The sequence below is a fragment of the Cnephaeus nilssonii genome (assembly GCF_951640355.1).
Source record: "Cnephaeus nilssonii genome assembly, chromosome: 5".
Classification (NCBI taxonomy): domain Eukaryota; kingdom Metazoa; phylum Chordata; class Mammalia; order Chiroptera; family Vespertilionidae; genus Cnephaeus; species Cnephaeus nilssonii.
Window position 1 is genome coordinate 24,451,599 of NC_137076.1, and position 23,068 is coordinate 24,474,666.

At 43.2% G+C, this 23,068-nt stretch overlaps 1 protein-coding gene across 1 annotated transcript; it reads right to left on the bottom strand.

The window, feature by feature from the left end:
* Positions 1 to 9,259: 9,259 nt before the first annotated feature.
* On the bottom strand, positions 9,260 to 21,819 carry LOC307099625 (uncharacterized protein). Its single transcript, XM_079771405.1, has 4 exons — positions 21,702 to 21,819; positions 12,641 to 12,767; positions 12,159 to 12,231; positions 9,260 to 11,133 (listed from the first exon to the last, which is right to left on the bottom strand). Exons 1-4 carry the CDS (start codon positions 21,702 to 21,704, stop codon positions 9,417 to 9,419), a joined length of 1,920 nt encoding a protein of 639 aa, XP_079627531.1. The 5' UTR covers positions 21,705 to 21,819; the 3' UTR covers positions 9,260 to 9,416.
* Between the last annotated feature and the right edge of the window lie 1,249 nt (positions 21,820 to 23,068).

Genomic DNA, 23,068 nt, shown 5'->3' on the forward strand with positions numbered 1-23,068 from the left:
TCCGAGGTCATGAGCCACCCCTTACTTGTGGTTATCTTGTGGGCAGTTCCACAGACCCACGCAGAGCAAGGAGATGGGCCAGGTACAGAGGTCACCAGGGTGGAAGGCCCAGGTGTCCAGCAATGGGCAGTCAATTGTAGGGTGGGACCTTGTCCCCAGGGTGACTTTTCCTCCTCTAGCTCCAGGCCCAGTTAAGCATCAAAATGCCAGGGCTGACATCAGGACCAGCTGCATTGAATAATGACCCCTTCCCTGGTGCCGGCCAATCCATCAGTGGAGGCCACATCCCTGAATGGACACACCTGGAAAGCTACAGAATATTCCATTCAGCTCTTCCCCTGGGACCTCCCCTGAAATCTCCACCCTAAAACCTTTAGGAAGGAGGACCCAGTGCCCTCTCCCTCCCTGGAGCACACCTGTACCTTTCCCTTCCCTTCCATCTCCTCCTCCCCCAGGCAGGTTAACATTAGTGATACCGAATTTTTGGACTGGAACTGGATTCTTTGTCCGCCAGAATCGAAGAATGAATCCACGGACAGAAAGGGGTATAGTAAAAGTGGAGATTTATTGAAAAAATAAGTACAGACTCCCACGTGGGGAAAGGGAAAGAGTCCCACAGAATCGACTCCCAAGTAGGGAGGCAGAAAGGGTCCCACTGAGTTCCTTTCCCTATGGCTTATAAAGGCTGCAGATCCTGGTCTCTTGATATCCCCTCTGATTGGTCACCATTCCCTTAGACTGGTTACTATAGTAACTCCTGGGCTCAAAGGTTGAACCTCATATAGGACAGGTGAGGTTCTCCCCCCTCCTTCCTTATTGTTTTCCTATTCCTTTTGAGCTTTCTTCTTCTCCTTCAAAATGAAGGGTTTCCTTCTCTTTATTTTATAAATATAGGCCTTTCTTGGCTACTTCCAGTTCCCTTGTCTTCTGGAAATATACCTGTGGCTGCCTCCTTGTCTTATGGAGATGTCACTGCACCTGGCTTCCATGTGTTATGGAAATGTACCTTCTCCCAGTCTGTAGCCCCGTGTTTTTCCCCCTGGACCCCAATTCTAAAAAGTCCCTAAGCCTGCCTATGTCCCCCTAAAATTCCTGCTTCATTAGCTTGCACTCCCAAGCTCCAAAGGCCCTTCCATTACTCCATAATTCATTTCCTAAACCCATTTCTTCTAAGACTTACATCTCCTACCTCTGTAACTTACCCAGTAAATGTTCTCTTACACTTTGGGTCTTGCCCTGTATTCTACCCAGCCGGAACCAAGTACCAAGGTTGCTGAACCCAGTTTGGGTCTGACCCCACCTGTCAGACACTGGGTGCCATTGCTGCTGCCAGCACAGGGACAGTTTAATCCAGCAATAATGAGATTTATCAGAAAACTGGTTCCATCAATGGAAGAATCATTCAAACCTAATGAGAATCTTCATGATTTCATTGCCAGGAGGCAAAATCTCAAACAATTGAGATAATGTCCATAGAATGGCAGTTTAGTACCTTATTTTATATATTACAATCAAAAGAGAAGATGCAAGTGGGTTACATGAAATCCATTGGTGATAGATTAGGGAGCTGGGAGAAAGCAAAGCAGGGAAACCCCTGGGATAGGATGAAAAGCAAAATTATATATATATATATATATATATATATATATATATATATATATATATATATATATCATAGCTGGGTACAGGGTATTTAATGGTTAACATGATAACAATAACAATGAGAGGAGTTATGGTCTCAGTCCTGCTGCATTGGTTGTGCACTGAGGGGTCTGAAATGGGGGAGTTACCCCGACATTGCCAAGGTATACTATCTTCTATGCGAAAGAAAGTGGACAGTGTAGGAAAGGAAAACATTGAGTTTTGTCAGGGGAGATCCCAGCCTGGGACATGACTATCTTCCATAAACTGCTTCTAGTTAAAATAGTTTAATTTCAGACTGCCGGGGTTCTTGTCCCAGCATTACATTACAAAGGGTTCAGCAATCTGGAGAAAGGAGCTGCATGTAGATTCAATAAGGAGTCCATAGAGGAAAGATAGTTTTGAAACACATTGGGGGTCAGATGAGCTTCAGCTAAAGGAGCTAAAGACTACCTCTTGACTCAGGATCCTGTACTTTTTATTAGCACAATTTGTCCTAAGACAAGGTGGAGATAATACACTTCAAAGGGTAGGGTTTCAAAGGGTAGGGTTTACAGAAGCATTGTCAGATTGGGGAATAGCCTACAGCTGTTCAGGTGTTTGGCCAACAGGAGGCAATAACATGCAGATTAAAATGCTCTGAGCTGTCTGGCAGTTAACAATATATACAAATCTTTAGGTTTGGGGAAATGTCCTGAAACCATTTTCCAACAGGCCATAACATATGTGACTCAGCCCTTGTTGAATCCCCAAGTCTTATCAACCTTTTGATAAAACTCTTGCAATTATGACATGCTGAAATTGGCTCCCGGCATCAGACCATCCTTTGTGGTTATTCTAGCTCTCTGAATTTTCAAGGCCATCACACACAGGCCTTCCCTGAACTTGTCAGGTTAGCAGATGCCTCTTTTCATCCCCACATCTAAATAATAATCCCCCTGATTGGTGAGACTGTGATACTAGCAAAACATTCATTCTAACTGAAAAGGAAAATGGGGTAGGGGGTCCTTGCAACCTAGTTCAGTATCTGGTTAAAATCTTAGTCTTACTTCCCCACTCTGACTGACTTGGGCAGAGCTGGGGAGCCTTTAGGGGCCACCACAGGAAGAGATATATTTGTCAGAGCTTCCCCATGAGTTCATTTCAGGCGGTGGATCTGGAATTCCCCTGGACTAGCAGATCTGCGAAATAAAGGTTAAACTTTCCTCCCTCAGAGTGCTGCCTGATCATTCTCCCATGCATTCTGCCACAATTAATTCACTTATTTTTAAATTATATATATATATTTTTTTAAATTAATTTATTTATTTTTTTAATTCACAGAGGAAGGGAGACAGAGAGATACATCAATGATGAGAATCATTTGCTGGCTGCCTCCTGCCCACCGCACACTGGGGATAAAGCCCGCAACCTGGGCATATGTCCCACCTGGTAGTCGAACCATGACCAACCACTGACCACGCTGCCTGGGTCACTGTTATTTTTAACAAAATCTTAGTAAATAGGCCAAATGTTGGGAAAAAACACTGAAGCAATTTTACCAACATAAATAAATATTACACATCTACAATGATAGTCTTCATATTTAAATCTAAGACTCACTGCTGGTCAACAGTGTTCAGCAAATGATTAGCACATGATCACATTGCATCATGCAAGGTAGTTGGTTCTGTTGTCCTGTGGGGTGACTTTCTGCAGCAGTTTTAATGGGTGAAGGCCAATGTTCCCACTTACGCTTAGCCAGCCCCAGCCCTATGAAGTTGTTGCTGTAGGTGGCACTGATTTACCAAATCTATTCAGTATATATTTAAAACTGCTGTTATACATATAGAAAAGAGTTCTGTGAAATCAAACATTTATATACACTAGAGGCCCAATGCACAAAATTCATGCATGGGAGTGGGGGGCGGTCCCTCAGACCAGCCTGCACCCACTCCAATCCTGGATCCCTCACAATCTGGAACCACTGGATCCTAACTGCTCACCTGTCTGCCTGTTTGATGCCCCTAACTGCTCCCCTGCCAGCCTGATGGTGCTAACTGCTCTCCCCTGCTGGCCTGATCCCCCTAACTGCCCTGCCCTTCCCACCTGATCACCCTAAATGCCTAACTGTTCTCCCCTGCTGGCCTGATCCCCCTAACTGCCTATCTGCTCCCCCTTACTAGCCTGATCCCCCAACTACCTATCTGCTCTCCCCTCTTGGACTGATCCCCCTAACTGCCTATCTGCTCTCCCTTCCTCTCCACAAGCAGATGTGCTAAGACCCCCGGCACAGGTGTGCTGAGAGCTCTCTGCCGCGGCCCCGCCCCTGGCCTGATTGGTCATTATGTGACAGCGTCCTGGACAATATGCATATTCCTCTACTATTAGTATAGATTTAATTTAAATGACACAAATGTGTCTACATAAGTAAATACAGGTAGGCTAATTTGTCAAATTTTCTTTCTTTAAAAAAATATGTTTTTGTTGAATTCAGAGAGAGGGAGAGAGAGATAAAAACATGAATGATGAGAGAATCATTGATCAGCTGCCTCCTGCATGCCTCCTAGGGGGGATCCCTAAGCCCACAACCTGGGTCTGTGCCCTGAGTGGGATTTGAACTGTGACCTCCTGGTTCATGGGTCAATGCTCAACCACTTTTTTAGAGCTTTTGTCAAATTTTTAACATACACATTCAGAAAGCCTACCTTATTATATAATAGATTTTCAGCTTTAACAGACACCCCCACATTTCCCAAATTAATCTGTTATATGGAGGTTGTACTGTAACTCAGAAATACCGTATTTTCATCACAGTTTCCTTTTTTGCACAGACCTCCACTGTAAACAACCCGCCTAACTGTCCTTCTCTCCTCCCACTTTTCCCTCTTAATCTCCGCCCTTTTATCTGACTTAACTCAATCTATGCTTCTTAGAAGTCAATCCTGCTCTCACATTTGTTCTACATCCACACCTTTTCTGGGCCATTCATTTCTCTGGCTACAAAAACCATTAATGAAGTAGATATGCCCCTGGAATCAGTGTAATCTTCCTTCAACCCTGAGGCTCAGATTGCCATCTGCACACTCATCCCATCATTGCTAGTATCGCTGACTAAACTCACAGAGACCAGGTAGATGGGATTCATGGATGGTGGTGACCAGTGGGTGGAAGTAGATGGGCTTGATGATAAAAGCATGAGAATGAAAGATTGGGGTTAGGAAAGAGAAATCTGTGTTTGACTGGAATATGGTAGTGGATAGGACGACTTGAAATAAACTCAGGGATTGAAGGAAGAAATATTTTCTCACACACAACTAATGATTTCAGGTAACAACTGTTCTTCTGACCAAGAAAGCTGCTTAGGTGGCTTCATTTTCTTTGAGCTTCCAAATCTGGAGGTGCAGTTGTCCAGCTGAGCTGTGATTGGCTGCAGGTTGGGGGAAAGGCTTCTCTTGGCAGCTGGAATTAAAAGGCCAGGGAACTCACAGGACTCATAGGCCACCATCTAAGTGAGGACCGAGATTTCCGGGACATCCACTTCTCACTGCAGAGCCCAGCTTCCCGAAGAAACCCACCTCAGTCCAGTCCTTCATTCAGGGCCCACTGGCGGTTGAAGCAGCTCTGGCAGGATTCCCAGCAGAAATCAACTATCCCATCTGTCTGGATGACCTGAGAGAGCCTGTCACCATCAAAGGTGGGCACAACTTCTGTCACTCCTGCATCCAGCAGTCCTGGGCTGATCTACAGGACAGGTTCCCTGCCCTGTGTGCCGTCACCCATGCGAAGAGAGGCTTGTGAGGAGCAACACCCAGCAGGAAGGATGGTTGACATCACCGAGCTCCTCCAGACCACCAGGGGCAAGAAGAGAGGTGCTTGTGGGACAAGCACAACAAGGTCCTGACCATCTTCTGAGAGGAGGACCTACAACTGTTGTGTCCCCTGTACACTCAGCCCCCTGACCACTAGGGCCACCAGGTGAGGGCCCTGGAGGAGGCTGCCTCTCATAATAGGCAAAGGCTCAGCAGTTACATTGAGCCCCTGAAGAAGCAAATGGCTGATGTTCAAAAATTAATAAGCATTCAAAGCAAAAACAAAAACAAAATTTCTTAGAACTGAGAGTGAAGGTGGAAACCAAAGGCTGGCATTACTCTCTGAATTTGAACACCTGAGGCAGTTTTTAGAACATGATCAAGAAGCACATCTTTCGAGATTAGCCGATAAAAGGCTATTGAACAGAAACTCAGTGCTAATATAATTACATTTTCCAAGAACAATTCCACATCCAAAGACCTACTAAGTAAGGTAGTAGAGCGCACTGCGCTGATGGAAGTGGAATGGGTCTTTATTTATCTTCCACGACTCCCCTTTCATGCTCCTCTTCTAGCCTGAATGAGTTTACTGGAGTGCCCCACAAATAGACTCCGAATGAAACATACTACTCTTTAATATTTAGTTGCAATATTTCTCATGCTGCCTTGTATTATTTTGCATGATTACATTGAAGGGGTTGGGCCTACAATACAGTGTCTTTTCTCTGTCTCTTATTTGATGTTCAATAAATACACAATGTCTATATCAAAGACACTGTCCAATGGATCGCACAGGAAATATAATAAATCCATACAAATAGCACCCATCATTCTCTAATTCACATCTGCAAGTGAAAGGGGAAGGGAAGATGCCTCCCGAAGACAAACAATTTCATTTCCTACCTGTAGAACATATCTCTTGTTTTTGCCCATACCATATCTTTTCTCTCTTCTTTTGTGACAAAAACTCTATTTTCGTTGGGGACCCACCATCTACCCCTGCATTAAGTCTCAATGGGGACATCTTTCAATACTCTTCCCCCTCCTCTGGCCTAGGGGTGGTCATGGGACTAAAGAGATCTGGGCAATTCAACTCTGTGGGCAGTAGAGCCAAGGGAGACCCTGGTTAACAGGGATCCATTCCAGGGCAGACCCTGACAGGACTTGAGCTGCCCTGTTGGGTCCTTTCAGAGGCCTGTGTTCATCTGCCCCATTTCAGAGAAATGCCTGCCTTCCTTCAGTTAGACAGAGTTGGTTTCACTGCTTGCAAACAATTAACTTCAACTAAAAAGCCTTTACCTTTTTGACATCATTGAAGTATCTGGGCCCATGGCATGTCAGATAATTTTTAGCTTTTTACTGAATGGTAGAATTCATATCCATAAAATACCAAAGCAGGCAACTTGCTCAGATCGAAAGTGATTTAGCTGTGTAATTGTTGCTACAGATCCTAGAACTTTGTGGTAGCTTAGCATCAACCAAGAAGCTTTTAAGAAAAAAAATAATTAAAAAAAGATTTACTGCATGCATTTTTCTAAATCTCTCAATTTACTTATTCATTTAATTTCCATACAGTGTCAGTTCATGAATCCCACCCTTAAAAATTTAGAAACAATCAAATTGTCTTTAAAAACTTAATTCATTCTCTCAGAGACATACTTTAAAAATATATATATTTTTATTGATTTCAGAGATGAAGTGAGAGGGAGAGACAGAAACATCAATGATGAGAATTATTGATCTGCCGCCTCCGGCATGCCTCCAACTGTAGCCCCCAACCCAGGCATGTGCCCTAGACCAGAATTAAACCTGGTACCCTTCTGTTCCCAGACCAATGTTCTATCCACTGAGCCAAACCGGCCAGGGCCACATTGTCTTTAAATGTGAGTCTCAAATATACTTCCAGGAAAAAAGGAGGAATTTTTAGTCTTATTAGGAATTGTTTGGTCACTATTTATTCAAGATTAATAAAACAATGGTAATTTTAAAAAATTTTTTTCATTGATTTCAGAGGAAGGGAGATAGAAACATCAGTGATGAGAGAGAATCATTGACTCGATGCCTCCTGGACATCCACTACTGGGGGGATTGAGCCCGCAACCCAGGCATGTGCCCTTGGCTGGAATCAAACCTGGGATCCTTTAGTCCTCAGGCAACGCTCTATCCACTGAGCCAAACTGGCTAGGGCTCCATGGTAACTATTTACAATTTTATAGGGTTGGAACTGTGTCTCATGAGCCTCATCCTATCTAATAAAAGAGCAATATGCAAATTGACTGTCACTCCAATACACAAGATGGCCAGCAGGGGAGGAACCAGGCCTGCAAGGGAGGGCAGTTGGGGGCAATCAGGCCTGCAGGAGAGGACAGTTGGGGGGGACCAGGTCTGTAAGGAGGGCCAGTTGGGGGTGACCAGGCCAGCAGGGGAAGAAAGTTAGGAGTGACCAGGCCTGCAGGGGAGGGCAGTTAGTGGCAATCGAGCCACCAGAGGAGGGCAGTTAGGGGCAATCAGGCCGGCAGGCGGGTGAGCGGTTGGGAGGCAGCAGTCCTCAATTGTGAGAAGGATATTAGACACCAGGATCGGGCCTAAACAGGCAGTCTGACATCCCTCGAGGGGTTCCAAATTGGAGAGGGTGCAGTCTGGGCTGAGGGACACCGCAGCCCTGTGCACAAATTTCATGCACCGGGCCTCTAGTTCAGTGATAAAATCATAGTAATATTCCTATTAATTTATTAATCCAAATTATTGCTTTAATGTCTCTCAACTTTGCATTTATCATGGTCACTCATTTTATTTTGTGCCAGCAGGGTAACTCAGTTAATTCTAGGCATAAATAGGTTTCCCCTAAAAATGTTGTAATATACTTAAGAAAAGATTTTTTGCAATTATGCTATCAATCTATACACTGTAAGACAGGGCACTGTATTCTAGTAATCTGCTTTGGATTCATCTAAGAAAGGAGACTCAAAAATCCTCTCATTCCTAACATGCCTGTCTAAATTCAAAACATCCCATGATTTTTCTCCAAAGTCGGTTTCCTGGTGATGATAGCCACAGATCTGCCTGTGAGATGCTGGCGCCTGGCCTGCCTATTGCACCGTTCCAGGTACCACAGCCCTACAGAACCAAGGCAGGAGACTCGCAAGGAGGGGAGATTTGCCCCATGTGCCCCAGCAGGATGCATACAGAGCCAGGACTGTGAGGCCAGGTGTACATCAGGTGATGCGCTCAATTCCCAGAGCAGATGTGCACTGCATGTGAGCTGGGCACCTCCCTGGGTCCCGGCACCTTAGCAGCCACCACCCAGAATCCCATCCTGGAGGAAACCTGAAGAAATATGGCAGAAGCTGGCTGGATGGGACCCCACCCTGGTGCCTCCTCCTGCAACCACTTGCTCAAGGCCAATCTTGCTCATGAGGCTTCTTTCCATCATATCTTCTTTTATGTCTTCCAAGATGTGTAACACAACTGAAGGTTTCCCCACATTGCTGACATCATAAGGTTTTTCCACAGTATGTTTTCTTCCATGCTTTCGAAGAGCCTTGGATAAATGAAAAACTTTACCACATTCCTTCCATTCATAGAGCTTATCTCCACGGTGTGTGCTTTCATGTCTAGGACTGTGCAGGACAAAACCCATTGATGTATTTCTCTCACATCAATATTGCTCTGTCTTTTGCTCTAATTTCCACTCTCTCAAAGGAAAAATATCCTCAGGTGAGGATTAACCCTACCAGACTGCTATACCAATTTTTCGGTAATTTCTGAATCTGCGGCTATACCGCTGTAACTAATTTTCGGTACTTTGTGGTCTGATAGGGTTTAAAAAAAAAGAAAAATAATTAGGATGGTCAAAGGCTTTTCTATAATCTTTAGGCGATAGGGCTTATTTTCAGTGTGAGTTCTTTCATTCATTTTTATTTCTCTCCACTATTAAGTGTTTTTGTGAATTTGAAGGGGACTGAGATGAACAAAGGGTTTCCCCTATGGCTTACATTCATAGGGTTTTTCCTTATTATGAGTTCTTTCATGATATCGGAGGGAACGTGCATAAGACAAAGCTTTACCACATTCCTTACATTCATACGGTTTTTCCTTATTATGAGTTCTTTCATGATATCGGAGGTCACTTGGGTAAGAGAAAGTTTTACCACATTCCTTACATTCATGAGGCTTCTTTACGTCATGACTTCTTTTATGTTTCCCAAGAGAGCTGAGAGAAATGAAGGCTTTCCCACATTGCTTACATTCATAGGGTTTCTCCCCAGTATGCATCCTTTCATGATTTCTAAGAAAAGTGGAATGTCTGAAAGCTTTCCCACATTGCTTACATTCATAGGGCTTAGTATGAGTTGTTTCATGACTTTGGAGGGAAGCTGGATAAGAAAAAGCTTTACCACAATGGTTACATTTATAGGGTTTTTCCCCAGTATGCACTCTTTCATGAATTCTAAGGAAAGAGGGATAAAAGAAAGTTTTACCACATTCCTTACACTCATGAGGCTTCTTTCCGTCATGATTTCTTTTATGTGTTGCAAGAGAACTGGGAGAACTGAAAGCTTTCCCACATTGCTTACATGCATAGGGCTTCTCCCCAATATGCATTCTTTCATGATTTCGAAGAGACGCGGAATATCTGAAATCTTTCCCACATTGCTTACATTCATAAGGCTTCTCCCCAATATGCATTCTTTCATGGTTTCGAAGAGAAACGGAATGTCTGAGAGCTTTCCCACATTGCTTACAGTCATAGGGTTTGTCCCCAGCATGCATTTTTTCATGATATCTAAGAGATGTGGAAAAACTAAAATACTTACCACAGTGCTGACATTCATAAGGTTTTTCACCAGTATGAATTCTTTTATGCTTTTGGAGGTAAGCTGAAGAAGAGAAAACTTTACCACAAAGCTTACAATCATAGGGTTTTTCCCTGGTATGAGTTTTTTCATGAATTCTAAGGAAAGAGGGATAAGCAAATGTTTTACCACATTCCTTACATTCATGAGGCTTCTTTCTGTCATGACTTCCTTTATGATTTCCAAGAAAAAGAGAACTGAAGGCTTTGCCATATTGCTTACATTCATAAGGTTTCTTGCCGGTATGTGTTCTTTCACGATTTCTAAGTGAAGCGGAATTGAAAGCTTTACCAGATTTCTTACATTCATAGGGCTTTTCTTCAGTGTGTGTTCTCTCATTTTCTCCAGAGTACCTGGGAGAACTGAAAGCTTTTCCACATTGCTTACTTTGATATGGTTTCTCCCCACTATGAGTGTTTTTGTGAAGTTTAAAGTAACTAAGATGATTAAAGCCTTCCCCACATTGCTTACACTCATACAGTTTCCCAGCAATATGTGTTCTTTCATGATTTCTAAGGGAAGTTGAATAGTGGAAAGCCTTCCCATTGGGGCTGCCTTTATGTCTTCGAATATGTTGGTGAGGCTTGAAAGCTTTCTCAGGTTCCTTACATGTATAAGGGTTTTCCTCATATTCCTGAGACAGGTACAGGTTGGGTCCAATGTGAGAGCTCAGGTGGTTATTCAAGGATAAATAACCCATGAAGATTTGCCTACACAACGTTGATTTAGGTTGTTTTATTTCAGTAGGCATTTCCTTCTTTTCATTATGATTTGGGACCTGTCTGAAGTTTTCTCTGCATTGACTACCATCCTTCCTTGTACAGAGTCTCTCTACCATATGACTGCTGTAAAAATCAGAAGCATATTATTAATACTTTGTGAATGATTTAATATTTATTAATAGTATGACAATGACATTTTTACCATTTTCAAAGAATGGGTGGGGTTTCTAAAAGTGGATATCCTAAAACCTCTGGAATAGGCTGGATCATAGATACTATGAAAACACTTATATTCATTAATGGTACTTCTATATTTTGTTGCCAAGTGTAATTATTTTTTATACACTAAACATCAGGTCATATTTCAGAAAAAACATTGTAATGACATTATTCTAAGATTAATAAATTAAAACTGGGCTGATACAATTGGATTACCTGTATTTAAGATTGTTTTGTGGTTAAGTGGTTCAACATGGACCCACCCACCAGGGGGTTATGAATTCAATTTCCCAAAGAAACCACGGCTAGACTGCAGACTTATTAATCACAGTACAGGGCATGGAGGAGATAGCCAATTGATGTTTCTATCTCTCCCTTTCACCTCCATACATTAAAATCAATAAAAACATAATTTCGCACGACTGGCATGGTTCAGAGGTTGAGCATCAACTTCTGAACAAGGAGGTCACAGTTCGATTCCTAATCAGGACACATGCCCAGGTTCTGGGCTTAATTCTGAGTGTGGGGGTGCAGGAGGCAGCCATCAATAATTCTCCCTTATATATTATGTTTGTCTCTCTTTCTCCCTCCCTCTACCTCTCTGAAATAAAAACATATTAAATATATAAAAATACATAAAAACATATTTAAAAAAAAAAAAGATGCTCTTGCCCTAACTGGTTTGGCTCATTGGATAGAATGTCGGATGCCTGTGGACTGAAGGGTCCCAGGTTCGATTCCAGTCAAGGACATGTACCTTGATTGTGGGAACATTCCCAGTGGTGGGTATGCAGGAGGCAGCTGATCGATATTTCTCTCTCATTAATGTTTATAACTCTCTATCCCTCTCCCTTCCTCTCTGTAAAAAAATCAATAAAATATATTTTAAAAAGATACTCTTAATGCTTTGGCATGTCAATGCAACTCACCTAAAATTCATCCCATGATTTTCATACTGATCTTCACTGTCATGGCCTTCACATTTTTCTTCTAAAATACATGCTAGAAAAAGCATTATAAAGTATTAAAGAATATAAAAAATGGTTAGGTTGTGGGTACACAATGAGCTGTGATCATTCCTACTTTAATTACAAATGTATTCCCTTCCCATATTTCAGTTCTTGAAACAGCCATTAATGAGCAAGCAACACTAGTTTTCTAGTTGACTACATAAGTAACAAGTTGTTGCATGCCTGAATTGCTCTGTGGTTGATGGTCGACCTATGAACTGGGAGGTCACAGGTCAATTCCCAGTAGGCCTGGTTTGCAGGCTAGATCTCCAGTGTAAGGCGCACAGGACGTGATCAACCATTTTCTCTCATCATTGATTTTTCCTCTCATTCTCTCCCTCTCCTTCATTTCTAAAATCAATAAAAATGTATTAAAAAAAAAAAGAATTTGTGATACCTACCTACTGATGCCAGGTTCCAGAAGGTTTCCAGCATCACATCTGTGTAGAGTTTCTTCTGGTTCGGATCCAGGAAAGCCCACTCCTCCATGGTGAACTCCATATTAACATCCTTAAAGGCCACCAAGTCCTAAAACGATCCCACATATGCATATAGGAGAATGGGTGAGACAGACAGCACTGAGGATCTATACATAATTTATAAGACGTTCACATGGGAAATGTGGTCCCCAACATTCAGTCTATGACTTAATTTTAAGACTATTATTTATTTGCCACACTCACTTCCCCATGAACACATGGAATTTATTGATAAGATTTTATTGTGATCACTTCAAGTCTTCATTGCTCTCTAATGTCAGGGTAAAGAGCACCTTGAACAACTTCTATTTAATAAATTAAAATTCTATTTTAAGCCCATCCATTCCTTGTGAAGACTCATTTCTATCATAACCACCATTTTGTACAGTAGTCCATGAAGCATACTGTCATATCTTCATAAAGCTTTAATGACTAATGTAGGGAGCGCAGGAGCCGAGGGACATTGGCTGAGTCCAGCGGCATCAGCCAAGCCATGTCCTGGAGACATACCTTGCCAAAGGCAGGGATGTTGTTAGTCCTGACCTTTAGTTCAGGCGCCAGTGGGTGGGTGTGATTATCTAAGTTCACCCAGGTGCCAGGTGTGGATGCAATTATCTGGGTGTAGTTAGTCTTGATGTTTACGAAACACCACAAGAATGAATATTGCAGCTATATCTTTAAGCATGATTTCACATAATTTCCTTTGTCTTAAACTGTAGTAAAACTTTCTGGTATCATGCAGTATATAATAAACGTGCTGCACTAGCTCTGGGTCACTGTCTCTCCATCGGAGAACACTGTCCCATCTGGTCCCAGCTTTCCCCACTGTCCCTGTGTCAGTCTCTTTCTTTTTCTCAATCTTCAGTAGCCCCTACTCAGGACTCGTCCACTCTCTAGCCGTGCTGGTTGCGGCCAAGAGAGACCACTCATATCTGGCGTCCGAACAGGGACCTGAATACAGGGGAACTATTAAAAGTCAGGCGAGGGGATGGCTCCAAGGAGTGCGCACACAACAAACTCAAGAAGTAAGGTAACGAATTAAAGTAGCTGGGTGTAAAATATGGGAAATTCAGGGTCTCAGGAAAGAGATCTGAACCCTCAAATGCTTAGAACTATGATCAAAGCTCGAGGATGCTCTGTTAAGCATAGTCAAATTCGTGATTTCTTAAATTTTGTTAATGAAACTTGTCCTTGGTTTCCTGCACACCCCACACTCAGAATTGTAACACTGTAACCGGGGCCTGAACCTTGAGGAACAATTTAAAACTTGTCATGTCCAAGGGCCTTTATTGAAATCTGCAACATTTTCATTCTTTTTTTAAAAATATATTTTTACTGATATTAGAGAGGAAGGGAGAGAAAGAGAGATACAGAAACATCAACAATGAGAGAGAATCATCCATGGGCTGCCTCCTGCACGCCCCCCATCCGGGCATGTGCCCTTGGCCAGAAACGAACTCAGGATGCCTCAGTCTGCAGGCTGATGCTCCACCCACTGAGCCAAATCAGCCAGAGCAAAAATCTGCAACATTTCCATGTTGAAGTGTCACATGATACCAATATACATAAGGGGTCTTAGGGGTACTGAAAATATCAGACAGAAAATTGTAAAATTTGTCTAAACATTATATTCAACACTTGAACTTAATACAAAATAAAATTATATACAAACTGTAATTGTAATGTAATCAATAAATGGAAGCATATATGGTGTTTATGGATAGAAAAATTAAAATCACTAAAATGTCCATACTACCCAAAGCAATCTATAGATTCAATGCAATTCCTATCAAGACACCAATGGTGTATTTCATATAACTAGAACAAATATTCAACAGTTTCATATGGGACCACAAAACACCCTGAATAGCAACTGCAATCTTGACGAAAAACAAATGTGGATGAATCACACTACCTAATATCCAACTGTACTACAAGGTTATAGTAATCAAAACAGCATGGTCCTGGCATAAAAACAGCATATAAGTCAGTGGAATGGAACAGAGAGCCCAGAAATAAACCCATGCCTTTATGGTCACAGAATACTTGACAAAGAGGCAAGAACACATAATAAAGTAAATATAGTATATTCAATAAAGGATGCTGGGAAAATGCAAAAAAAAAAATGCTAAAGGAAAAAGAAAGAAAGAAACTGTAACAGCATCTTACACCATACACGAGAATAAACTAAAAATGCATAAAAGACTTAAATGTAAGACTCAAAACATAAAAATCTTAGCTGAAAAAACTGGCAATAAAATCGTGAACATTTCTCCTAGCAATACCTTTTCTGATATGTCTCCCCGGGAAAGAGAAACAAAAGAAAAAATAAACAAATGAGACTGCATCAAACTAAAAGGAAACTGTCAACAAAATAAAAAGGCAAACAACCCAGTGGGAGAACTTATTCACCAATGAAACCTGTGGTAAGGGGTTATTACCCAAAATTTATAAAGAATTTATACAACCCAACACCAAAAAAATAATTTTTAAAAAGTGGTGGGTTCAGTTCCCGATCAGGGCACATGCCCCAGTTTAGTGTTTGATTCCCAATTGGGGTGTGAATGGGAGTCAAGCAATAGATGTTTTGCTCTACCTCTCCCCCTCCATCCCCGCCCCCCCAGTCATCTCTCCAAAATGAGTAAAAAACATACCCATCGGTGTGGATTTAAAAACATGACATAAAATACAACAAAGAAAACAGCTAATTTAAAACAAAAATGGGCAAAGGACCTGGATAGATACTTCATCAAAGAGGACATACAGATGGCCAATACACATATGAAAAATGCAAATTAAAACCACATTGAAAAATCACCTCACACCGGTCAGAAGGGCTATCATCAATACAGGCACAAATGACAAGTGTTAGTATGGAGTTTCCTCTAAACTTAAAAATACAGCTACCTACAGACCCAGCGATTTCACTTCTGGAATTATACCAAAGAAACTGCAAACACTAATGCAAAAGAAAATATGCACCACTGCGTTCATTGCAGCATCATTTGCAATAGCCCCGATTTCGAAAAAGCTCAAGTGCCCATGAGTAGGCGAGTGGATTTTTAAAAAAAGCCGTGGTCCAACTCAATTGAGTATTACTCAGCCATAAAAATGAAGGAAATATTACCCTCTGTGGACAGCACGGATGGACTTGGAGAGCATTATGCTAAGTGAAGTAAACCAGAAAGAAAAACATAAACATCACATGATTTCATTTACCTGTGGAATCTAAGGAAGAAAAAAAGCTAACAAAGTATAAAAAGACTCAGATATAGAGAACAGACTGACAGCTGTCAGAGGGAAGGGGGTTGGGAGACTGGATGAAAAAAGGGGGAGGGAATAAGCAAAACAAACAAACTCTTAGACTCTGACAACACCATGGGAATTACCAGAGGGAAAGGGGGGTGTGGGGAGGTAGAAGAGGGTAAAGGCAATAAATAAATTCCATGCAATCCCTATTAAAATACCAATGGCATATTTCATGGAGCTAGAACAAATACTCCAAAAATTTATATGGAATCAAAACAGACCCTGAAGAGCTGCCACAATTTTGAAAAAGAAAAACAAAGTTGGAGAAATCACAACACAAGATTTCAAGTTATACTACAAAGCCGCCGAAACGAAAACAGCCTGGTACTGGCACAAGAACGGGCATATGGAGCAATGAAACAGAACAGAGAACCCAGAAATCGAACCAAGCCATTACGCTCAATTAATATTTGACAAAGGAGGCAAGAGCATACAATGGAGTCAAGAGAGTCTCTTCAATAAATAGTGTTGGAAAAATTGGACAGACACATGGAAAACAATGAATCTAGACCACCAACTTACACCAAACACAAGAATAAACTCAAAATGGATATAAGACTTAAATGTAAGTCATAAAACCATAAAAATCCTAGAAGAAACCATAGGCTAGAAAATCTGAGACATCTCTTGTAGCAATATGTTTATAGACACATCTCCTAGGTCAAGGAAACTAAGGAGAAAATAAACAAATGGGACTACATCAAAATAAAAAGCTCTGCACAGCAAAGAAATAATCAATAAAACGAAATGGGAGACCAATGTATGGGAGAATATATTTAGTAATGATACATCTGATAAAGGGTTAATATCCAAAACATATAAGAACTCATACAAATTAACAGAAGGAAGACAAATAATCCAAATAAAAAATGGGCAAAGGACCTAAATAGACACTTCTCCAAAGAGGTCATACAAATGACCAAGAGACATATGAGAATATGCTCAGTCATTAATCATCAAAAAAAAAGCAAATCAACAGGACAATGAGATATCACCTCACACGTTGTCATAATGGGTGCCATCAACAAACCAACAAAAGACAAGTGCTGGTGAGGATGTGGAGAAAAGGGAACCCTAGTATACTGCTGGTGGGAATGCAGACTGGTGCAACCATTATGGAAAACAGTATAGTTTCCTCAAAAAATTAAATATGGATCTGCCATTTGACCCAGTGATCCCACTTCATGGAATATATCCTAAGAAAACCTGAAACACCAATCAGAAACAATGTGTGAACCCCTATGTTCACAGCGGCACAATTTACAATAGCTAAGATCTGGAAACAGCCCAAGTGCCCATCAGTAGAGTGGAATAGAAAGCTGTGGTACATTTATACCACAGAATACTATGCAGCAGTAAAAAAAGAAGAATCTGTTACCCTTTGAGACAGCATGGATTGACCTGGAGAGTATCATGCTAAGTGAAATAAGTCAGTCAGAGAAACACAAGTATCAAATGATTTCACTGTTATGTGGAATGTAAGTAACAAAACATCTATCTTCTATATCTATAAAATCTATATCTATAAAAGGCTAATATGCCTAACCGGTTTGGCTCAGCGGATAGAGCGTCGGCCTGTGGACCCAAGGGTCCCAGGTTCGATTCCGGTCAAGGGCATGTACCTTGGTTTCGGGCACATCCCCAGTGGTGGGTGTGCAGGAGGCAGCTGATTGAGGTTTCTAACTCTCTATTCCTCTCCCTTCCTCTCTGTATAAAAGGCTAATATGCTAAGTATTACCGTCCTGGTAATGACATCAAGTAGCAACGCCCAGCTTCCTCTCCCTAGCGACTAGCCTCCTTACAGTTTCTTCAGCACAGGCACAGGACTTGCTTTATAGCAGGTGGAAACATTTACACTTTAACCAAATGTCTGCGAAGCGTTTTCACGTGCGTCATCTCATTTGATCCTCACAGAAGTCCGGGAGTAGGTACATAGGAGACTTGGTGGAATTCTATCTTCTTTTCATTAGCCGGAAGACAGCGATTTAGAAACCTTAGGAACTTGACCCGACTGAATAGAAGTAAGAAGTTGTGGACCTTGAAAATGTCTTCAGGTTTTCTCACTGCGCAGAATATAGTCAAACACTGCTGCATTTAAATATTTCACCCTTTGTCCTCCCTACATGATCTACAATAATAATCTGCTTCATGTTGATATTCATTGCTGTGTTGCTGAAAATTACCTGAGAGAGAAGTTGGGGTGCTTGACTGGGCTGGAAAAAGTTTAGCTAAATCAGAAAGCAGGTCTAATTAAGTGTATTCTATATCTATGATAGGCTACATTTACTCGCGCCTACACAATACAGATAAAGGTCTCACTGGCGCCAATTGCACACATGTGTTTCAATCTGTCATTGTCGATCATGAATTTGGTTGACACTTCTATTATAGAGAAAGGGAGAATAGCAATATTAAAATATTTCTTATAATTAATTTCCTTTAAATGTGCAATGAATTCATACACTGGGCCATTAATAAACAGATCAAAGGAGTGGATCTAGAGACATGAAAGTATGGAAGACAGTGAGGAATATCAGAGGGAAGGCAGGGGAGGTTGGGTGGTTGGAATTAAATCAACCAAAGGCCATGAATGCATATATGCATAACCCATGGACACAGACAATAGGGTACTGAACAGCTGGGAAGGGGGTTGCGGTAGGGTGGGGGGGTGGCGAGAGAGGGCTAGAGAGGGTCAATGGGGGGGAAAATGGCGATATATATAATACTTTCATCAATAAAAAATTATGTTTTAAAAAAAGGAAGTACAAGTTGGTAGTTACAAAATAGGGGGATGTAAAGTACAGCACAGGAAATATAGTCCATAATATTCTATTAACTATGTGTGGTATCTGATGGGTATTAGACTTTATAAGTTATGTACGTGTCTAATCACTATGTTGACAACTGAAACTAATGTATTGTGTCAACTTATTGAAAAGAAACATTTAAGTCCTAGCTAGTTTGGCTCAGTGAATAGAGCATTGACCTGTGGACTGAAGGGTCCCAGTCAAGGGCACGCACCTTGGAATCAAGTGCCCTTCACTGGCCTGAGCCCTGGTGAGGGCACGTGCAGGAGGCCACCAGTGGATGTGTTTTGCTAACATCTATATTTCTCTCTGTCTTTCCGTTTCTCTTCCACTCTCTCTGCACCTTGAAATTGCCACTCTGTTGACTAATGAGTGTTTGCCAACCACTGGATAGGGGCTTAATCACAAGGAACAACAACAGCCTGTAATTATTGGAATCGAGAGTCTAGGTCAGTGGTCGGCAAACTCATTAGTCAGCAGAGCGACAAACAGCGGCTCGAGAGCCACAGTTTTCCAACCACTGGGTTAGGGGGTGATCAGGCTGGCAGGCAGAAGCAGTTAGGGGCAATCAGGCAGGCAGGCGTACGGTTGGGAGCCAGCAGTTCCGAATTGTGAGGGGGATGTCCAAAGGAATCAGGCCTAAATTGTCAGTAGGATATTCCCCGAGGAGTCCCAGATTAGGGAGGGTGCAGGTTGGGCTGAGGGACAACCCCCCGCCTCCCCCCCCCATGTACGAATTTCATGCACCAGGCCTCTGGTAAAATATATTTTAAAAAATAAAATCCCTTCTATAAAAAAATTACAGTGGATTTGAGAAAAACTGCAATCACCTAGTGACGTCATACCCATCACAATGTCATAGGGAAATGCATTGCTCAGATGTTTATGATGATGCTGGTGTAAACAAGCTTCCTGTGCGGCCAGTCCTATGAAAGTCCAGCACATACAGTTACGGTCACTACATAGAATACCTGATGATGATGAGCTGGTTCATGTATTTGCTAGACTATCCTCTTTATCTTTGTGAGCTTTCTACTTAGTGAAAGAAAACTTTGCTGTGAAGCAGTATGCTGTTTTATGCGGGCAGCAGCCTCAGAGGTCTTGTGCTGACTGTGCCTTTTGATTGCATCATTGCCTCCTGGGCTTGATAGAATCTGTGTTTTGTACATTTCCTGGCCTAAGTGTACAGTGTGATAAAGTCTACAGTCGAGTACAATAACGTCCTAGGCCTTCATAGTCACTCACCAACCACTGACTCCTGCCGAGCAGCCTCCAGTCCTGTAGCCCATTCAGGGTCAGTGCCCACACGGATGTACCATTTTCTATCTTGCACACCACATTTTTACTGCACCTTTTCATGAATGCTTACTACCACTGCATTACAATTGCCTACAGTATTCAGTACAGTAGCACGTTGTACAGGTTTGCTGCCGAGGACTCACAGGCTACACCATATGGCCTAGGTGTGTAGTAGGAAACACCATGCAGGTGTGTGTAAGAGAACTGAAAACAACAAAACTGCCTCAAGATGGACTCCCCAGGTTCAGGGGTGCATGCCTGTATGTAACTGCAGTTCCACCTCTCCCAGGAGTAAAATTCTAACCCAGTCACTCTGCAACTTGCTGTTCAACACTAATCTGTCTAAAAGCCTCCTGCTGTTCCTTCCCTAAGGAATCGTGACCCTGCCTGAAGCAATCTCCTCTTTTCCTTTGCTAATAACCTCTCAAAGCCACTTCCTTTCTGCCTATTGTAAACGCCTTCCACTTTGAACAGCTCCTCTGAGATTCTATTTGCCAGATGGGATGCGGCCCGATTAATTAATGGGAATCAAGCCAGTTAACCTTCCACTTACTCAGCTAAATTTTGTTTTTAACCGTTTGAAAAGCACCACAAAACAAATAGCTCATAAAGATGCTGTGACTCAGAGGAGGGAACATGGCGGTTAGGATTTGGGGGAGAGACTGGAATTGCAGTATGTGTCTACCATTTTTCACTTTATCCAATCCCAGGGCTCTCCCTCCACCCTCCCCTCTTTGCTATCTCCCACCTCTCTAATCAATCACCAATGGATTTCATGTAATCCATCTATGTCCCTTCCTTTGATTTCAATGTATAAAAATATCTGAGAAACTGCCATTCTCTGGAGCATTATCCCAATCGGTTGAGATACTGCTCCCCTGATACTGTCAACAGTTTGGCTCAAATAAACTCACATAAATTCCTAACAGGTTTGAATGTTTTTTTCGTTAACATGTGAATGGGGAATCAAGTCACTTAGACCTTCCAATTTACTCAGCTGAATTTTGTTTTTAACCGTTTGAAAAGCACCACAAAACAAACAGCTGATAAAGATGCTGTGACTCAGAGGAGGGAACATGGCGTTTAGGATTCGGGGGAGAGACTGGAAATGCAGGCATTGGCTGCAGAGCAGGGCCTGGGGGACAGGGGGTGGACTTGAGAGCCTGCTCCACAAACATCAAAACCCAGGAGAAAACGGGATCCTTCTGGGGAGAAAGGAGGGACAGGGACCCCACAGACCACAGCTCCTCACAGGCACGAACCGCGGAGACCGGGTCCCCACTGTCCCCACTGACCCTCCACGCGGTCACCGCACCAACTGCGGAGCCGCGGGATGTGGGTGCAGAGCTGCCCAGACTCGCTCCGCAGCCGAAGGCCCTGCCGCGGGGACAAACCGGACCCCGGGTCCCGGCTGGGCCCACACTGCGAGCCCGAGGGGCCTGCGGTTTCAGCGGAGCCCCCGGGCGCCTGGGGTCCGCAGGCCCCGGACCTGACCGAGGAGAGACGGTCCCGCCCCGGCGGCTCCACCCGCCCCTCCTCCCCGTCTCCGCGCCCGGCCGCACACTCACCATTTCTGGTTTCCTGGGCCCCCTGAGTCCCGCCTGCGGCTCCCACCACCTTACAGACCGCAGCTCCACAGATGAGGAGAGAACAAGGGAGATGGGATCCCAGTGCAGCTGAAGCAAAGGGAACAACAGGGTGGAAGCAGAGCGTAGCCCCACCCACCCACTCCCACCCTCACCTCCACCCTCGCCCACACGGCTACTCCTAGGTCGACACTTCGCTGGACATCGCCCCCTAGCGCCCGAGGTGCGCAGGCCTGAGCCCAAAGCAGCCACAACTCCTGTCCAGGGACATTTGCACTGAGAGAGAGGCAGCACTGAGACTCTCCCAGGGAACAGTGGTCCTTCCTAGCAAACACACACACTGAAAAGGCACCTAATGAATCTGGCTCCATTTTGATCTTTGTTGACACCTGGAGTCTGACGTGTGCATTTGCCAAAAAGTTGCACAGGCTCAGGGACCAGGGATGCCTTAGGGTGGTGTCCTTCCAGAACTACAGCCAGATTCCCAGAAACAGCATTGAAACCAGAAACAAGCCATCGTGTCCAGCGGGAAAAGTGACTTCTGTGTATTTAGAATGGTTAACTTTAGAAAATGTTTTTCACATGAAAAGATGTGTTCCCGCTGGTGATTCAGTCACGGTCCTCCGAGGTCATGAGCCACCCCTTACTTGTGGTTATCTTGTGGGCAGTTCCACAGACCCACGCAGAGCAAGGAGATGGGCCAGGTACACAGGTCACCAGGGTGGAGAGCCCAGGTGTCCAGCAATGGGCAGTCAATTGTAGGGTGGGACCTTATATAATAAATATAACTCCATCTCTCTAAGTGTGGTTCTTCTCCAGTTTTCTGTAACATCAGGGTGACTCCTCCTATTTCAGATCCCTCAGTGCACAACCAATGCAGCAGGACTGAGACCATAACTCCCCTCATTGTTATTGTTATCATGTTAATCATTAACTGAGAAGGGGAAAGGCTAATTCTTCCTATAACACATTAACAACCCGAAGGGGAAACACGCAGGACCCAAACTCCTACTCTCTGGACTGTTTGCCATCGGGTCGGAAAGTGAGGGTGGCTTGCTTGCAGAGCTGTGTGGAGGAATAATTGTTGGCTGCGCTGGGCGCGAGATGCGAGATCGCGCTCAGAGACGCGGGAAGGCTGGCTCCAAGCTATTGCTGTTTGCCATGCCTTAGCCTAGTGACGCCCTGAGACCCCGCCCCACACAACCTACAAACTCACCCAAGCTCCAAGCAGCGGCTTTTGTATATGAATGGATTGCCGCTTAACCTAGCAACCAGTTCAGACAGCTCCAAAATCTCCAAATCCCAAGCAGTGAGGAGAGGACTGGAATTCTCCTATAGCTCCTGCAGAG